General features: G+C 45.5%; 1 protein-coding gene across 6 annotated transcripts in view; it reads right to left on the bottom strand.

Moving 5' to 3' along the window:
* Window positions 1-4,259: 4,259 nt before the first annotated feature.
* Window positions 4,260-15,805, bottom strand: part of SGSM1 (small G protein signaling modulator 1) — a 93,410-nt gene continuing 81,864 nt past the window's right edge. For all 6 annotated transcript variants that reach the window (XM_072725197.1, XM_072725200.1, XM_072725198.1 and 3 more), the window contains 5 exons: window positions 15,350-15,432; window positions 11,416-11,525; window positions 10,133-10,229; window positions 8,890-9,057; window positions 4,260-6,247 (listed from right to left, as the gene is read on the bottom strand). In XM_072725197.1, coding sequence (XP_072581298.1) covers window positions 6,159-6,247; window positions 8,890-9,057; window positions 10,133-10,229; window positions 11,416-11,525; window positions 15,350-15,432 — 547 coding nt within the window. In that variant the 3' untranslated portion in view covers window positions 4,260-6,158. The remainder of the gene's footprint in view (window positions 6,248-8,889; window positions 9,058-10,132; window positions 10,230-11,415; window positions 11,526-15,349; window positions 15,433-15,805) is intronic.

Below are 15,805 nucleotides of genomic sequence, written 5' to 3'. Positions count from 1 at the left end.
TAATCTTAAAAAAAGAAAAAAGAAAAGGAATAGAATAATGGAATAAATAGAAATCCTAGGAAGCCATCACACGGTGCTCAAAAGGACCCAGAGGCAATGTTTTGATATCAGCAGGAACACTTCCATGCAAGTCAGTCTCCCTTGTAAGACCCCCTCGAGACCCAAGCAGTATCCCAGTGCAAAAAGCAGCAAGTGGATGCCACTGAGTAAAAGCCCAAAATCAGCCCCCAGCCCCTGACACCCACATGTCCTCTGTAATAACCTCTCCCTGGCCCCCAAGTCCCTTAATTTTCCCTTTGAACTGTTTCAGCAATGCCAAAGGGAGCCGGTTCTCTAGCCCTTAACGCAGAACAATTTACAGGGAGACTCCATCTTTACTGGAGGCAACGGGATTGCTCAGTCTTATTTTCTCTTGATCACAGCAAGGGGCGTCCACTGTTTCAAGAAGCCCTGTGTCTACAAAGGCTGGAAATCACTCTTAACAAAGGAAGCCAAGAAGATACCAGAGAATTCCTACACAACATCTGATGTAATGGAAAATCCCCAGGGAACTGCATGGTCCCGTGGGTCATTTGAATTCTGCTAAGGTTTGATTTAGCCAACAGGCAAGCTGGCACTCCAAAAAGATCAAATTGTGCTCCTCTCCTCTCCACCTGTCCTCCACTCACGCTCTCAGGGAGGCTGGTGGCTTAAAAGCCAAAAGCAGAGAGACCTATAAGCTTTTTCCTGACTCAGCAAAATCAGATGCGAACTGCAGCTGCAGTCAGCGTGGGCTTGGCTCCTGCCAAGAACTGATGGCCTCACCACACCTAACTGCTGTGCTCCTTGGTCACAGCCCAAGAGGGCTGGGGGCTCATCCACTCCTGAGCTCTCCGCCAGGAGCCATATTCTCTTAGGTTTCAAAGACTCACCTGAGAAGAGAACCTGAGCTAGGTAGATGCTGGAAATTCAGGGACACCGAAGTCTCAACCAGGAAACCATCCCCCAGAGATGCTGAGGAATAAAGGGTCCCAGTGAATGAAGGGAGCCAGGCCTGCATCTAGAATAATGGGAGGCATTATCTCCAGTTCACAGAAGTGAAAACAAAGGCTCAGAGAGGTACAGTTCTTTGCTCAAGGCCACACAGCTAGGACGTGGCAGATTGGGGATCCGAAATCATCACTCCCCAAACATGTGGACAGAGATATGGTATAGGATTTTAGTCGGCACGATGAGAAAGCCATTCCTGCTTCAATCGTCCTTTATGTCCACCAGAAAGAAAGGCTCATTTGGTGCCAGCATGTCTTTCTCAAACTCTTGCTACATCTCTTTTCAACAAAGAGAGCAGGATTTAGGCTCAAAGCCTTTTTGGGTGGCAAATAGTATTGTGGGAAAATAATCATATTTATTTTTATAATTATCTTCTGTTTATGTAAATGATACTGGCTTCCCATAGTCAGAAATCTAAAAACATTGTTGGTTTAAAGAAAACTAGTAAAGATCCAATCATGCAGGTGGTGCACAGACATGGTCAGAATCAGAAAGGTGGGCTGCAGGTGACCTGAGCTGAAAATGCTATTGCAAAATGTGGGAGAAGGGGCACCCGGGTGGCTCAGTTGGTTAAGCATCTGCGTTGGGTTCAGGTCATGATCTCAGGGTCCTAGGATCAAGTCCAGGTCAGGCTCCCTGCTTAGTGGGGAGTCTGCTTCTCCCTCTGCCCCTCCCTCTGCCCCTCCCTCTGCTTGTGTTCTCATTCTCTCTCTCAAATAAATAAATAATCTTTTTTTTTTTAAAGTGTGGGAGAAAAAAATAAAAATAAAAAATAAAAAGTGTGGGAGAAAACTCAGTGGTTGATGGGTCTGATGTCCTCCAGACTTAAGAGTGGAAATTCAAAGAGCTTCTTCCCACTCTCCTTGACCACACCACCTCAGGGCTCCTGGGACCTCAGACCTGGGAGGGGAGGTAGGGGAGGGGGAGAAGGAAAAGGACACCAGATGCAGAAATGCCTCCCGGGCATCCTAAAATGGGATGGTCAGGGCCTCCCAAGCTCTTTGCACAGAGAAGTGCTTCTCAATAGCCTTGGGGCCTCCCCTGTAAGCCAAAGGGCAAACTCTCCATGAAAAGCCAATGAAGCTTGGCTGGAACATGGCATTAAGGAACAGCAAAACAGCCCAAAGGGCCTTCACCCTGGGGGCTTGTTCTGAGCAACAGGATCATCTAGTAGAAACTGTGGGCAAGACACTATCCAAATGCTCTTAGCTCCAAGGAAATGAGGCAGAAGGAGAGAGGGGAATCTGGGGATGGGGCGGAGGAGGGGTGCTGGAGGGGGGGAAAGAGAAAGAAGCAAGAAGGGTTAGGAGAAGGAAGAAGATGGCAGGAGTCCAGCCACAACTCTGTGTTTTATAAACAAAGAAACAAAGACCACTTCTCCATCCCAACCACTCAGTCATCTTAGTAATCCAAGACTTAGCTTTTCATATCTATGCTCAAATGCACGCACTTAGGAAAACCTTCACAACAAAAATATTCTCTTAAGATTTCTTTTCCTATAACATACATCAATGGCTGTAAGTCAACAGTGCCTGTAACCAGGCATCTGTGCACGCATAACCAGTGGGCTGGCACTGCCTGGGTCTGGTGGTGGCAGGCAGCTAGCTTCAAGGAATAGTGGAGGTGCTCCAAGAGGACAGCCACATGTACCAAGCTCTGGCTAGAGTTGGGGAAATGAGACAGGGCAGGTCTCTAAACATGGTCAGCACATCAGGACCCGTCTTTGCTCTCGAAACACCCCCCAGGAAGGAGCAGATCTTCCGCTAAGAAAGTCCCTGTCTGGTTTGGCCAAAGACACATCCCCACCTGCCTGCTGCTGTGTGGCTTCAGACTTATCGCTACTGGCAGTCTTCTAAGAACATTCTGACTAGGCTCACTCAGGCTGCCAATGCTACCTGCAAACTCTGCCCCTACTTTGCTGGCTTATTTGGAAATCTAACTTTTTCTCTCTCTTTTCTTTCTTTTCTTTTCTTTTCTTTTCTTTTCTTTTCTTTTCTTTTCTTTTCTTTCTTTCTTTTTAAAGATTTTTTTTACTTATTCATGAGAGACAGAGAGAGAGGCAGAGATACAGGCAGAGCGAGAAGCAGGCTCCCTGTGGGGAGCCCCATGAGGGACTCCATCCCAGGACCCGGGATCACATCCTGAGCCAAAGGCAGATGTTCAACTACTGAGCCACCCAGGAGCCCTGGAAATCTAACTTTTTCTATATAAAACCTGAAGTTTTCATGGGTGCTCATTAGATTAAATCAAGTTTTGCTTCTGCAGCTGAAAGTTAGTTGCTTCCCTTGGCCCATGTTTAGTGGCTGCTAGGGGTGGACACCCACGAGAGGTCCCCGTTGCTTGATGACTAGCGTTTTGAATGGTAGCCACAAGCGGGAACTTGTGGGTGTCAAGGGGGATAAGCTGGTGGTCCATGGGAACATCAGGGGTGAGAGATAAGCTCCCTCTGTAGGTGCCAACTTGAAGGTATGACCCCGAGGCAAATGGCTGACCATCTGGGGACCCCTCTTGGGGCATCAGGTAGACGATTTGCAAAAATGGCCTCAATTATTTCTGTGCCTGTATCCATACTCCTTTTTCATGTCTCTTTGCAAAGCCACCCACCAAATGGTAGAATCGATACCCCCCCCCCCCCTTTGAATCTGTATTCAGACACGTGACTTACTCTGAGCAAAAGAATGCAGCAGAAAGAACCTCAGGCCAATTCCAAGCCTAGGTCTCAAAAGGCCTTGCACACTCCTCCTTGCTGTCTTGAAAAGTGCCACCATGGCCACATAAATGAGCCTGAGCTGGGCTGCCAGGGAATGAGAGACACATGGCCCACTTTCCCTGCCAACAGTCAAGCACCTGTCAGAAGCAGAGTCACCTCGTTGGCCAACAGCTGACTACAGACACATGAAGAAGTCCACCACAGACCAGGAGACCCTTCCAGCCCATACTGTCCCAGAGAATCATAAGCTAAGTAAATGGCAGTGTGAGGCCACTAAGTTGTGGGGTGGTTTGTCATGCAGCATGACTCATGCTGATAGCTAACTGAGACGAGGGAGTGAGAAGTATTTCACTTGCCTTAAACCTCCTGGGGAAAGACCAGGCAGCTATAATGAGACTTTGTCCCCCTCTGGGTCTAGGTCACTGGGGTGGGGTTGGGAGGACACAGTCTTTAAAACCAAACATTTCCTTCCTTCATATTAAAAAAATTCCCGAAATGTGGAAATGAAAAATAACCCATATTCACACATTTCTCTGTTTATATATTTTTTCTCCATATATAGACACAACTCTTCAGTAAACAGTTACAAGATATGTTGGCAACACTGAGAAAAGGAGGAGGGCATTCCACAGACAGAACGACTCCCACACACTCGATTCCAGGACACAAGGACGCACGCAATATTACGGGGACCAAAATAAGCACAATTAAGCTGAATAAATAGGAATTGTTCCAAATCACAACCATGGACACTTCTCTGGAACACCATGAGAGAGAAGGCGGAGAAGGGATTGTGTGCTGTACTTTGTGACTACTCTGTCGAAAAAATAAATAAGAATCAGAAGGTCTACGACCCGGATCTTGCTAGAATAATGTCCTCTGTAAGGAATAGCAGAGCAGCTGGGTAAATTTTGATCTGGAGGGGCCTTTCGCACATTTTCCCCCCATCTTGGGAAGGTGACAGACCACAGCGAGGAGATACAACTGTCACGGAGCACACTCCTTGGAGGCAAGGGTCATTTAGGTCCATCCTGCTCAAGAGGCCCCATGTCAGGGACTAGGAGGGTTGGATGCAGCAAAGGCACTAGGGCCAAGGGAAGAGCCCTCACAAGCCCACGGGCAGGGATTCCTCTCCCTCCTGGTTTGAGTCCCTCCTCAGGACTGAGGACTAATGGATCCTTTCTATGAACACTGTGATGTGCTTTGAGCCTCCAACCTTGCCAAAACCCTACCTGCCATGCTGGGGATGAGCATTCCAATCTGACTCTGTTTCTCTCGATTCCCATGCATTCTTCAGAAGAGAATTGGCAGGACTGCTCTATCAGAAGGACACTCTAGAAGTGGCCTTTACCAACACACACCTTCCAAGCTTCTGGAGCACCAGCCTCAATGTGCAGAAGGAGAGGTGAGGTCTTCCCTAGGAGCCAAAGAAGGGGACGTGCGCTCTGCCCGGCCTGGGGTGGGGGGTGCCTGGGCAGGACCAAGAGGAGCCTCAAGCTGTCGCACACCTATAGACATTTCTCATGCTCCATTGCCCTTCCAAGGGGAGGCCTCTCTTGAAAAGAAGAAAAGAAATCTCTCCTGGGGTCAGGTGGAGGAGAAAAAAAATGAGAGAATACAACAAATGGAATCTAGACCCCAAGAGGGATGTGGACTCCCTTGTGCCTTTTCTGAACAGGAGGAAGTCTTAGGACATAGGCAGTAAAGAAAAAGTGGGGAGAGAGATATATTTGTAGCCCCGCCTCTATGCTAGTGGTTCTCAAATGGGGATATTTGGCAATATCTGGAAATGTTCTGGGTTGTCTCAACTGGGTTGGGGAGGGGGTGTTACTGGCATCTGGCGGGTAGAGGCCAGGTATGCTGCTCAACATCCTACAACACATAGCCCCTCTCAAATAAGAATTACCCAGACCAAATGTCAATGGTACCAGGGTGCAGAAACTGCTCCAAGCCAGCCTTCCAGCCATGTTCTGGAACATCTCCAAACGCCCTTCTCAGAGTACAGAGGTAAGCCCCACAGGCCTCTCCTACACCAATTCCCCCCCCAGAAAACCTCCCTCCCCTAAGTCTCAGCTGACAAAACAGTTTGGAGGGATTGGGACAGAACAAGAGAGAGGCAACCATTCTGGAGGCCACTCATGAAAATGTTCCCTCCATCCACTGACACACCCCAATTCCAACAAGGGAGAAATCCCAGACTTGGACAATCTTTGGTCAAACAGGAAAACGTAAGGCTGAACCAAAGGGGCAACCCCCTGACCCCACCTGCCTGGTGGCCAAAGTTGGGGTAGTTTCTCTTTGCACAGAAGTCCATGCTCATGAACAGACACCAGGACCTCGCTCCCGGGGTGGCCGGGAGGAAAAGCAGGATGGACGGGTGGGTGGTGGCTCGGTTGACATTGCCCGGGTGAGCAGGCCCTCACTTGTTCTCGATCAGTGTCTGCACCTTGTACACGAGGTCCCGGGCCAGCTTCAGGACGTGTTTGGTGTTGTGTCGCTCGGCCATTTCTGAAAGAGCAGAAGGCAAGATCTTATGAGCTTCCTGCTGTGTCCATCCGCAAGCCTCAGTCTCAGATTTGATAGGGGCATGGGGGCTCTGGGGCATTCCCACCATCATCATCTGGCATCATCCCCAGAGCAGCGCTGGAAGCAGAGACTGTGGGGAAAGTCCTGCCACTTTGGACCCTGGTCTCCTCATCTGGAAAATGGGGATGACAACAGTATCTGTTTCACAAGGCTGCTGTGAGATCAAACAAGAGGATGTGGGTTCACCTACAAAAAGTTAGGTCTTCCCAGCCCCTTTATATAAATACCACGACTGGGGACCTCTTAAGAAAGCAATGTTGAGGGAAGCCCGGGTGGCTCAGAAGTTTAGCGCCTCCTTCAGCCCAGGGTGTGATCCTGGAGACCCGGAATCCAGTCCCACATCCGGCTCCTTGCATGGAGCCTGCTTCTCCCTCTGCTTCTCTCTCTCTCTCTCTCTCTCCCTCTGTGTGTATGTGTTTCTTATGAACAAATAAAATCTTTTTTTTTTTTTTTAAAGAAAGCAATGCTGGGCACACAGCCAAATGTTAAAAGGTACTAAAGGATATGGAAGGGGAAAGGAGAACGTAAAAGTAATTTTATTAAGAGCTACATAAAATGATTGCATCTTTTTTCTTAAGATTTATTCTTTTGAGAGAGACACAGAGACAGCACAAGCAGGGAGAGCAGGAGAGGGAGAGGCAGACTCCCTGCTGAGCATGGAGCCCAACCTGGAGCTCTATCCCAGGACCCTGAGATCATGACCTGAGCTGAAGGCAGACACTTAACCGATTGAGCCACCTAGGCACCCCTGATCAGATCTTTAAAGCAGAATAATCCTAAACCAGATGTTTATCATAAAGAAATCATTTATTGGAGGAAAAATGCACTAAGACTATGATTTCCAAACTAGCTACCAAGGTACCCCAGGATGCCACTGGGAACTCACGGAGATTGTGAGGGAGACAAAATAATATTCCACATCTGTCCAACACCCCACAAACCAGTATGGTGCCAGGGAGGTCACAAATTGTACTGCATTCCTATCAATGACTTTATATCTTTGCAATGCTAGGTTTTTCTGCAAGCAATTGAAAAACCAAGTTTGAGAAAAAAGCAAAAGCCACATGAAAATCACTGTGGAACAGGAAATAAGTGAAGGTGATGGTGTTCAATCTGGTTCCAAGGTTTGGGAAGCTGTACAAAGCCAACAGGTACATAATCCCATTAATCACTGTACTTATCTAAGAATGAAATAAAAATATTATTCTCTTTTGACTGTGGAAAAGATGAGATGGGAAAAAGTTTTTTCAATGAACCCGGTAAATGCCATGTGATTTCTTGGGTTGGATGCTAGAGCAGAAAAAGGGCATCGCTTCAAAACCACGCAAAGGGTGCCTGGGTGGTTCTGTTGGTTACGCATCTGCCTTTGGCTCAGGTCATGATCTTGGGGTCCTGGGATCAAGTCCAGCATCCAGCTCCCTGCTCAATGGAGAGTCTGCTTCTTTCACTCCCTCTGCCCCTTTCCCTGCTTATGTCCTCTTCCTCTCTCTCCCAAATAATAAAAAGATCTTTAAAAAAAGGCAAAATCAAAGTCTGTAGTTTAGTTAAGAGTACCAATGTTTACTTCTTAGTCATGACAAATGTTCTAGGACCAGGTAACATAGAGACGTTAGGGGTGGCTGAGTGGAGGGTATCAAGAACTCTTTGTACTATCTCTGCAACTTCTCTCTAAATTTACACTTATTTCAAAATAAAAAGATTTTTAAAAAATAATGTTTCTGAGGTGCCTGGCAGGCTCAGTTGAGAGAGTGTGAGACTCTTGATCTTGGAGTTGTGAGTTCCAGCCTCACGTTGGGTGTAGAGATTACTTAAAAAATAAAATCTTTAAAAAATGGTTTCTGGTGTAAGGTCAAAGGCAGCTTTTCTTTTTCTTCTTTTTCTTTTTTCAAAATTATCTTTAGTTTTCTAAAATTTTAAATAGTGATAATAGTAGCAAGAACTTCCAGCTACAGGGCCCCTCCTATGAGCTGGGTGGGTATCACGTGTAGGCTTTATCCATGTTGTCTCATTTAATTGTTCCAATATCTCTGTGAGGGAGGTGTTAGTATCATTCTATCCCCAAGGAACCTGAAGCCCATAGACATGCAGTCACTTGCCCAAGGTCACATAGCTCCCAAGTGGCTGAGATCAGAATCCATACCTGTTTGACTTCAAAGGCTGTGCCTTTCTCACACCATTTCAAATGCCTCCTTGCAGCTGCTTTTGTGCATATCAGCCCTTCAAAGCAGACACTTTTACCCCATTTGACAGATGAGAAAGTGACACTTAGAAAGAGGAGGGGTGACTTATCCATGGGCACAGCTGGTTAGTGGCAGAGGCAGGTTTACCCCTGAGCCTCATTTCAACACCCATGCTCCTTCTGCTAGATTCCTGAGAAAAATTCATTCTCTGTGTTACAAGATGTCAGCTCACCCATTTGGAAATAGACACAAGAAGCAGATGGAACCTCTGTATATCCCCTTTACTATGTGTCAATCTCAACACATCTCCCACCCTCTGAGGCCCCAGGACGGGGCCTGTCAGAAGTCCGCACCCCACCGATGACACTCTGGTCATGCAGGTACCGTTAAAGAATTTGATGATGTCCGTGAAATCCATATTGTTCTCCAAGATGATGTCACGGTAGACCTCGACCAGAGCCAGTGCAATGAACAGGACATAGTGGGCGGACGAGACGTGCTTGGCTGCCCAGATGGTCTCCCAGACAGAGAAGACATCATCGTAGACGAGTTCTGCCAAGACACCCAGCACGCACATGCGTGGGGAGAGGGTCAGCCACAGAGCTCACAGTGTTGCCCTCCCTCTGGGAAAATCCCAGGCCAGCTGTGCCCTGTACTTCTGCCCTCGTGCAGCGGACAACAGACAGAGCTCAGGTCAGGAGGTAGGAGGCCTGGACTTGCCATTTGACCATCAGAAGCCTCAGTTTCCCCAACTGTCAGTGCAGACTAGTGGGGTTCTAAGTTTCCAGCTTCTGTAGGGGAGAAACTGAGCATGGTCAGCTTTAATTTACACTGACCTATCCCTGCTCTGCTCCTTGACCGATGTCCCCCCTTCTCCCTGTACCTAACAACTCCTTTAGCACCCATGGGGGTATCCCCTGGCCTCTGCACACAGGCAGAGCTGGCGGCTGCCACTGGGGCTAGCCAAGAAACTAGAGAGAGCGGTGGTAGAGAGACGGCTTCCTGTACTCAATAAACTCAGTGCGAATCCAGTCCCACAGCTTACTGGCAAGGTGACCTTGGGCTAGTTACTTCCCTGACACCAGCCTCTTCCTCTCCTCCTCTGTAAGCAGGGTGAGGCTTGAAGAGAAAGTACATAGAAATGGCTCAGCGCACTGCCTGGCATTTAGTAAACACCTCCCTGCAGGGTAGATACTCTTATCAGCATCACCCTCATTTTGCACAATACCAGTGTGCAGTGCTATACCCCATTTCTAAGTCACATGGGCACCATGCTGCACAGGACAAGGGGTGCCTTGCCTCTGATAAGCAGCATAACAGAACAGGTAGGAACTAACTGGACTTAGGAGGTGGACAGAGGTGGCCTAAGATCCTGTCTCTACTGGTTCTATCCCTGAATTGAATTCTTGGCCTAAATTTCCTCATCTGTAAAATAGGAACCATGACAACACCTACTGCGTAGTGTTGTTACAAAATAGGGCAGGTGAGTCAACAGAACTCGACAGATGGGTGTTACTCTCTTCTTCCAGCTTCACTCCAACACTCCCAGCTTGCCTCCATGGCACCTTTCTTCCCCTGAGATTCTACTGCAGAGTCTGGGAACAAGTCCCTGGTTTGAAGTCAATACCTCGCTTGAAATCCAGCAGGAACCAGCGGTAGCAGAAGTAGAAGTGAGTGTAGTCCCCATTCTGATGCATCAGCTCAAAGAGCTCTGAGTCCAGAATCTGCACAAGGGAGAAAAGGTTGGCATCAGCCTCCCGGCAGGAGGCTACACCAAAGGGGTCCGCTGAATAAAGGGTGGTCCACCTTCAGACTGGATGCCATTCAACCCCTTAGACCAGGTGGAGTTAAACAATGGGCCAAAGATTTGAAGTGAGAATTGACCCAGCTCAGGTCAACCCAGTTGTGTCCCCAGAGAAGATATGCAAATAACCATAAAGCACATAAGAGATGCTCGGCATGATTAGTCAGGAAAATGCAAATCAAAACCATGATGAGATATCACTCCACACCCACCAGGACGATAAGGGTCAAAATGGCAGACAACAAGGTGTTAGTGAGGCCGGGGAGAAACTGGAACCCCTGTATGTGGCTGGTGGGAACGTAACGTGGTGCAGCTGTAATATCACTCCTAAGTATATCACTAGGAGAAATGAAAATGGACGGCCACATAAAAACCTGTACACGAATGTTCACAGTGCACAATTCCCAACAGCCCAAGGGTAGAAACAACCCAAACGTCCATCAATGAATGACTGGATAAACAAAATGTGGCAGAGCCATCCAATGGAACATCATTTGACAATAAAAAGGAATGGCCTACTGACACACACTACAATGTTGAGGCACTTTGAAAACATGATGCTAAGTGAGAGAAGCCAGACACAGAAGTTATGTTACTGCATTTCTATGAAATGTCCAGAATAGGTAAACCGATGGAGAAAGAAAGTAGATTAATGGTTGCCAGGAGCTAGGGAGAGGAAATTATGTTACCATGGTTACTGGGGTTTCTTATTGGGGTGCTGAAAAGGTTCTGAAATTAGGGATGTTTCACCACTGAGATTATTCTAGAAACCATTGGATTGTATATTTAAAAAGGGTCAATTGCATGGTATGTGAATTATAGCTCAATAAAGCTGTGTGTATGAGAAATATACCCAAATGTTATTTTGAGGGAAAGGATCAGTACAAGCAAGCATCTTTTTAAGGCCGAGAGCCATATTTTGTTTATTACTGTAGCTACAGTGCCTGGACTGAATAAATGCTCAGTGAGAATGAATCCAGTGGAGCTGATCTGAGTTAAAATGAACTGAATTGAGTTGAGTTAGGCTAAGCATGGCTGTTACGTTGATTTGAGGTCCATTAGGCTGAAGCGGAAGAAGGTATATTATTGAATAGGACTGGTCATACCTGGATCAGTGACCTCATGTTGGCAAAGTGTGTGTCCATGGCACCTCCATGGGGGAAGTTCTGGTTCATCCTCTTCATGAGCTCCGTGAAGCAGCTGAAGGCAAGGGCCTCTGGGGAAAGAGCACAGAAGAAACAGTCACCTCTGCCAGTGCCCAAGGAACCCGAGCTCCCAAGGTGATCCCAAGGTCGAAGGCCTGGAGCCGATTCCTGAAGTCCACAGCCAGAGGAGAAACATGCAGAGGAGGGAGCATCAATGCATCCCACTTCAGAGAGAGCTCTGCAGTCATTAAGTACTGCCCACCTGCGAGGGGCTAAAATGGCCTTTCTTTTAAGAGATGATGCTGACACCAGACGTTCTTTTTATTTTTGTTTAAAGATTTATTTACTTATTTTAGAAAGAGAGCAGGGGAGGGGCAGAGGGAGAGAGAGGAAGAGAATCTCAAGCAGACTCCTCATTGAGTGTGGAGCCCAACTCGGGGCTTGATTTCACAACCCTGAGATCATGACCCAAGCTGAAACAAAGAGTCAGATGCTTCACCAACTCAGCCAGCCAGAAGCCCCCAGATAGTCTTTTAAAAGATCCCAATTTACTCTAATAAAAAGTTGATGATGTTTTGTTGGTCCCAAACTTTTTTCTTTTTTGAAATTCTAACAGTTCATGGGATTCTTAAGTCTGGGAACCACTGAATTAAAATGGCAATTGTCAATACTGGAAGGGTGCTAACAGGCAAAGAATTATGCAAAGAAAGGGTCCAATAACTGGGAAATGCTAGAGAGGGTCTACATATATTGAGAAATTAAAGGCTCTGAGAAGTCCTGCAGTAAAGAAACCAGTTTCATATTGTTTCAGCCAGCATTTAGAAAAATTTGTTTGAAAAGGGTACCTTTTTCTCCCTCTTCTAACATCTGGTGTCCTTTAAAGCACAATAGTTTTTATTTTGTTAAGTCCAATTTATTTATTTCTTTTTTTAAAATTTTATTTATTTATTCATGAGAGACACACAGAGATAGGCAGAGACATAGACAGAGGGAGAAGCAGGCTCCATGCAGGGAGCCCGATGCAGGACTTGATCCTGGGACTTTGGGATGCCACCCTGAGCCAAAGGCAGATGGTCAACCACTGAGCCACCTGGGTGTCCCCAGTCCAATTTATTTTTAATTATGCCACTATATTCTTTTGGTGTCATAACTAAGAAATCGCTGCTTTACACCCAAGGTCACAAAGATGTATGCCTGTTTTTTTCTAATAATTTTACAGTTTTTACTCTTATATTTAGGTCCATGATCCATTTTGAGTTAGTAGTTTTTATATAGTATGAAGTAGGAGTTTGACTTCAATTTTGTGCATGTGGATATTTGGTTGTTTCAACATCATATGTTGAAAAGACTCTTCTTTCCTCACTGAGCTGAAATGTCTTGGCACCCTTGTCAAAATCAACTGACATAAATACCAGAAATGCTTCTTTCTGGACTTCCAATTTTATTTTACTCATCTACAAGGTCTATCCTTGTCAATATCACACTCTATTGATTACTATAATATTCTAGTAGGTTTTGAAATTGTATGTCCTCTAACATCTTCTTTTTCAAAATTGATTTTCATCCCTTGCATTATCAAATGAGTTTTAGCATCTGCTTGCCCATTCGTACAAAAAAAAAAAAAAAATGCAGCTGGGATGTTGACAGGATCACATTGAACCTAGCTCAATTTGGAGAGTACTGCCATCTTAACACTACTAAGTCTTCTGATCCATAAACATGAGGTGTCTTTCCATTTATTTAGATGTTTAATTTTTTAATTTTTAAAAATATTTTCTTTCTTTATTCGTGAGAGACACACAGAGAGAGGCAGAGACATAGGAGGGAGAAGTAGGCTCCTTACAAGGAGCCTGATGCAGAACTTGATCCCAAGACCCCAGGTCATGCCCTGAGCTGAAGGCAGATGCCCAACCACTGAGCCACCCAGGTGCCCTAGATCTTTAATTTTTTAAACAATATTTTACAGTCTTGGTATACAGGCATACCTTGATTTATCACACTTTTCTAATACTGCATTTTTTACAAATTGAAGGTTTGTGGCAACCCTGCATCAAGCAAGTCTACTGATGTCATTTTTCCAACAGCATTTGCTCACCTCGTGTCTCTGTCACATTTTGGTAATTCTTGCAATGTTTCAAACATTTTCATTATCATTGTATTTGTTACAGTGACCTTTAATCAGTGATTATGACTTGCTGGAAGCTCAGATGATTGTTCGTAATTTTTTAGCATTAAAATATTTTTAAATTAAGGTATGTACGTTATTTTCGAACTGTGCTACTGCACACTTAATAAACTATAGTATGGTATAAATATAATTTGTATATGCACTGGGAAATCTAAAAATTCATTTGACTCACTTTATTGAGATCTTCACTGTATCACAGTGGTCTAGAACTGAACCAGCAAATCTTTCACTTCCTCTCTTAAATTAATATAAATCTTCTTTTAGATGCTATTACAAATGGGATTGCCTTCCTAAAGAAATACAACTGATTTTTGTATATACATCTTGTATCTTGCAACCTTGCTGAACTTTTTTTTATTAGTTCCAGTACTTTTTTAGAGGGGGAGTGGCAGCGAAAGAGGGAGAGAAAATCAAGCAGGCTCCATCCCTAGTGTGGAGCCCAACACGAAGCTCGCTTTCACAACCCTGAGATCATGACCTGAGTTGAAATCAGGAGTCAGACACTTAACAGACTGAGCCACCCAGGTGGCTCCTCTAATACTTTTTTTTCTTATTCCTTAGGATTACTATATACAAAAATCACATCATCTGCAATAGACAGTTTTATCTCCTTTCCAGTATGGCTACCTTTTGTTTCTTTTGTTTCCCTAATTGTCCTGTCTAGAACCTTTTTTGTAGCAAAAGTGGACATCCTTACCTTACTTCTGATCTTAGGAGGACAGCAATCAGTCTTTCACCTTGAGTATGAACTAGTTGTAGTTTTTTCTTACGTACCTTTTATGTTTAGGAAGTTTCCTTCTATTCCTAGTTTGTTGAGTGTTTTTAATATGGAAGGGTGTCAGATTTGGTCAAATGCCATTTCCTTGTCAACTAAGACAACTGTGTTATTTTATTCTATTAATATGGTAAATTACACTGATTCATTTTCATTCATTGAACCAGCCTGTGTTCCTGGGATAAATTCTATGGGGTCATGGTAAATAGTCCTCCTTAGATCTTGCTGGATTCAATTCACTGTTTGGCTAAGGACTTTTCTCTTTATTTTTTTTTTAAGATTTTATTTATTTATTCATGAGAGACACAGAGAGAGGCAGAGACACAGGCAGAGGGAGAAGCAGGCTCCCTGTGGGGAGCTCGATGGATGCAGGACTTGATCCCAGGACCCCGAGATCACAATCTAAGCCAAAGGTAAATGCTCAACCACTGAGCCACCCAGGTGTCTCAGGATTTTTGTCTCTATATTCATAAAGGACATCAGTTTGTAGTTTTTTTCTTGTGATGTCTTTGTCTAGTATTAGTACCAAGGTACCAGTGGGCCCTCATATAAGGAATGGTCCTATAGAGTGAGTTGGAAAGTATTCCCTCCTATTCTATCTTTTTGAAGAATTTGTAAATAATTGTTTGGTAGAATTCACCAGTGAAGACATCTGACCCTGGGTTTTCCTTTGTTTCCATTCACATTTGTACAATCTGTGGCTAGCAAAGGCCTGGCTGGGTGTTGGGCACCTGGCAGTAAAAGTGTTAGGCCTGGCTAATGTGGAAAAATAAGATGTTTTATTTCACCAGGACCTTGTTGTGTTCACCAACAGGTCCTCTGAGCACCTGTACTGACCCATTCCATGGAGTCACAAAGTGAGGTTAACATCCCTCCTATGCAGTAGTAAGAAAATTGTACCTCTGGCCCTGGAGTGGGGAGGACATACTCACCATCATCCAGGATGACCAGCAATGGAGCTAGGAGGTCACACATGCCCTGGACATAGCCGATCTCAATGTGCTGCCAGATGTAGCTATAAGAGAGAGACAAGGGGCCTAAGGATGGCAATCACGACCCGTCTCTCTAACCCAATTCTCTCCCTCCTCCCTACACAGTCCCCCAGCCCTCACCTGAATTACTCACTCCTTCAGCTCCCTGCTGCATGCCTTTCCCCAGTCTCACTCTCTTCGAACATCGTATTCTCAGCCACCACAATGGCCTTCCTAAAGCCCAACTCAGAGAGTCCACCACTTGTTCACAGGCTTCCCACTACATGACAAAACAATGTGCAAACTCCTTCACTAAGGGTACAAGGCATTCAGTGTCTCCTTCCTATCCATCTTCACAGTCCCATCATCACTTCCTGGCACTTCCTCTTCTCTGGCACACATTCATGTCCCTGTGCT

This window comes from Vulpes vulpes, chromosome 10, assembly GCF_048418805.1.
Source record: "Vulpes vulpes isolate BD-2025 chromosome 10, VulVul3, whole genome shotgun sequence".
NCBI classification, from domain to species: Eukaryota; Metazoa; Chordata; class Mammalia; order Carnivora; family Canidae; genus Vulpes; species Vulpes vulpes.
Note: the sequence above shows the minus strand (reverse complement) of the source record. Positions and strands in the feature narration are given on the sequence as shown.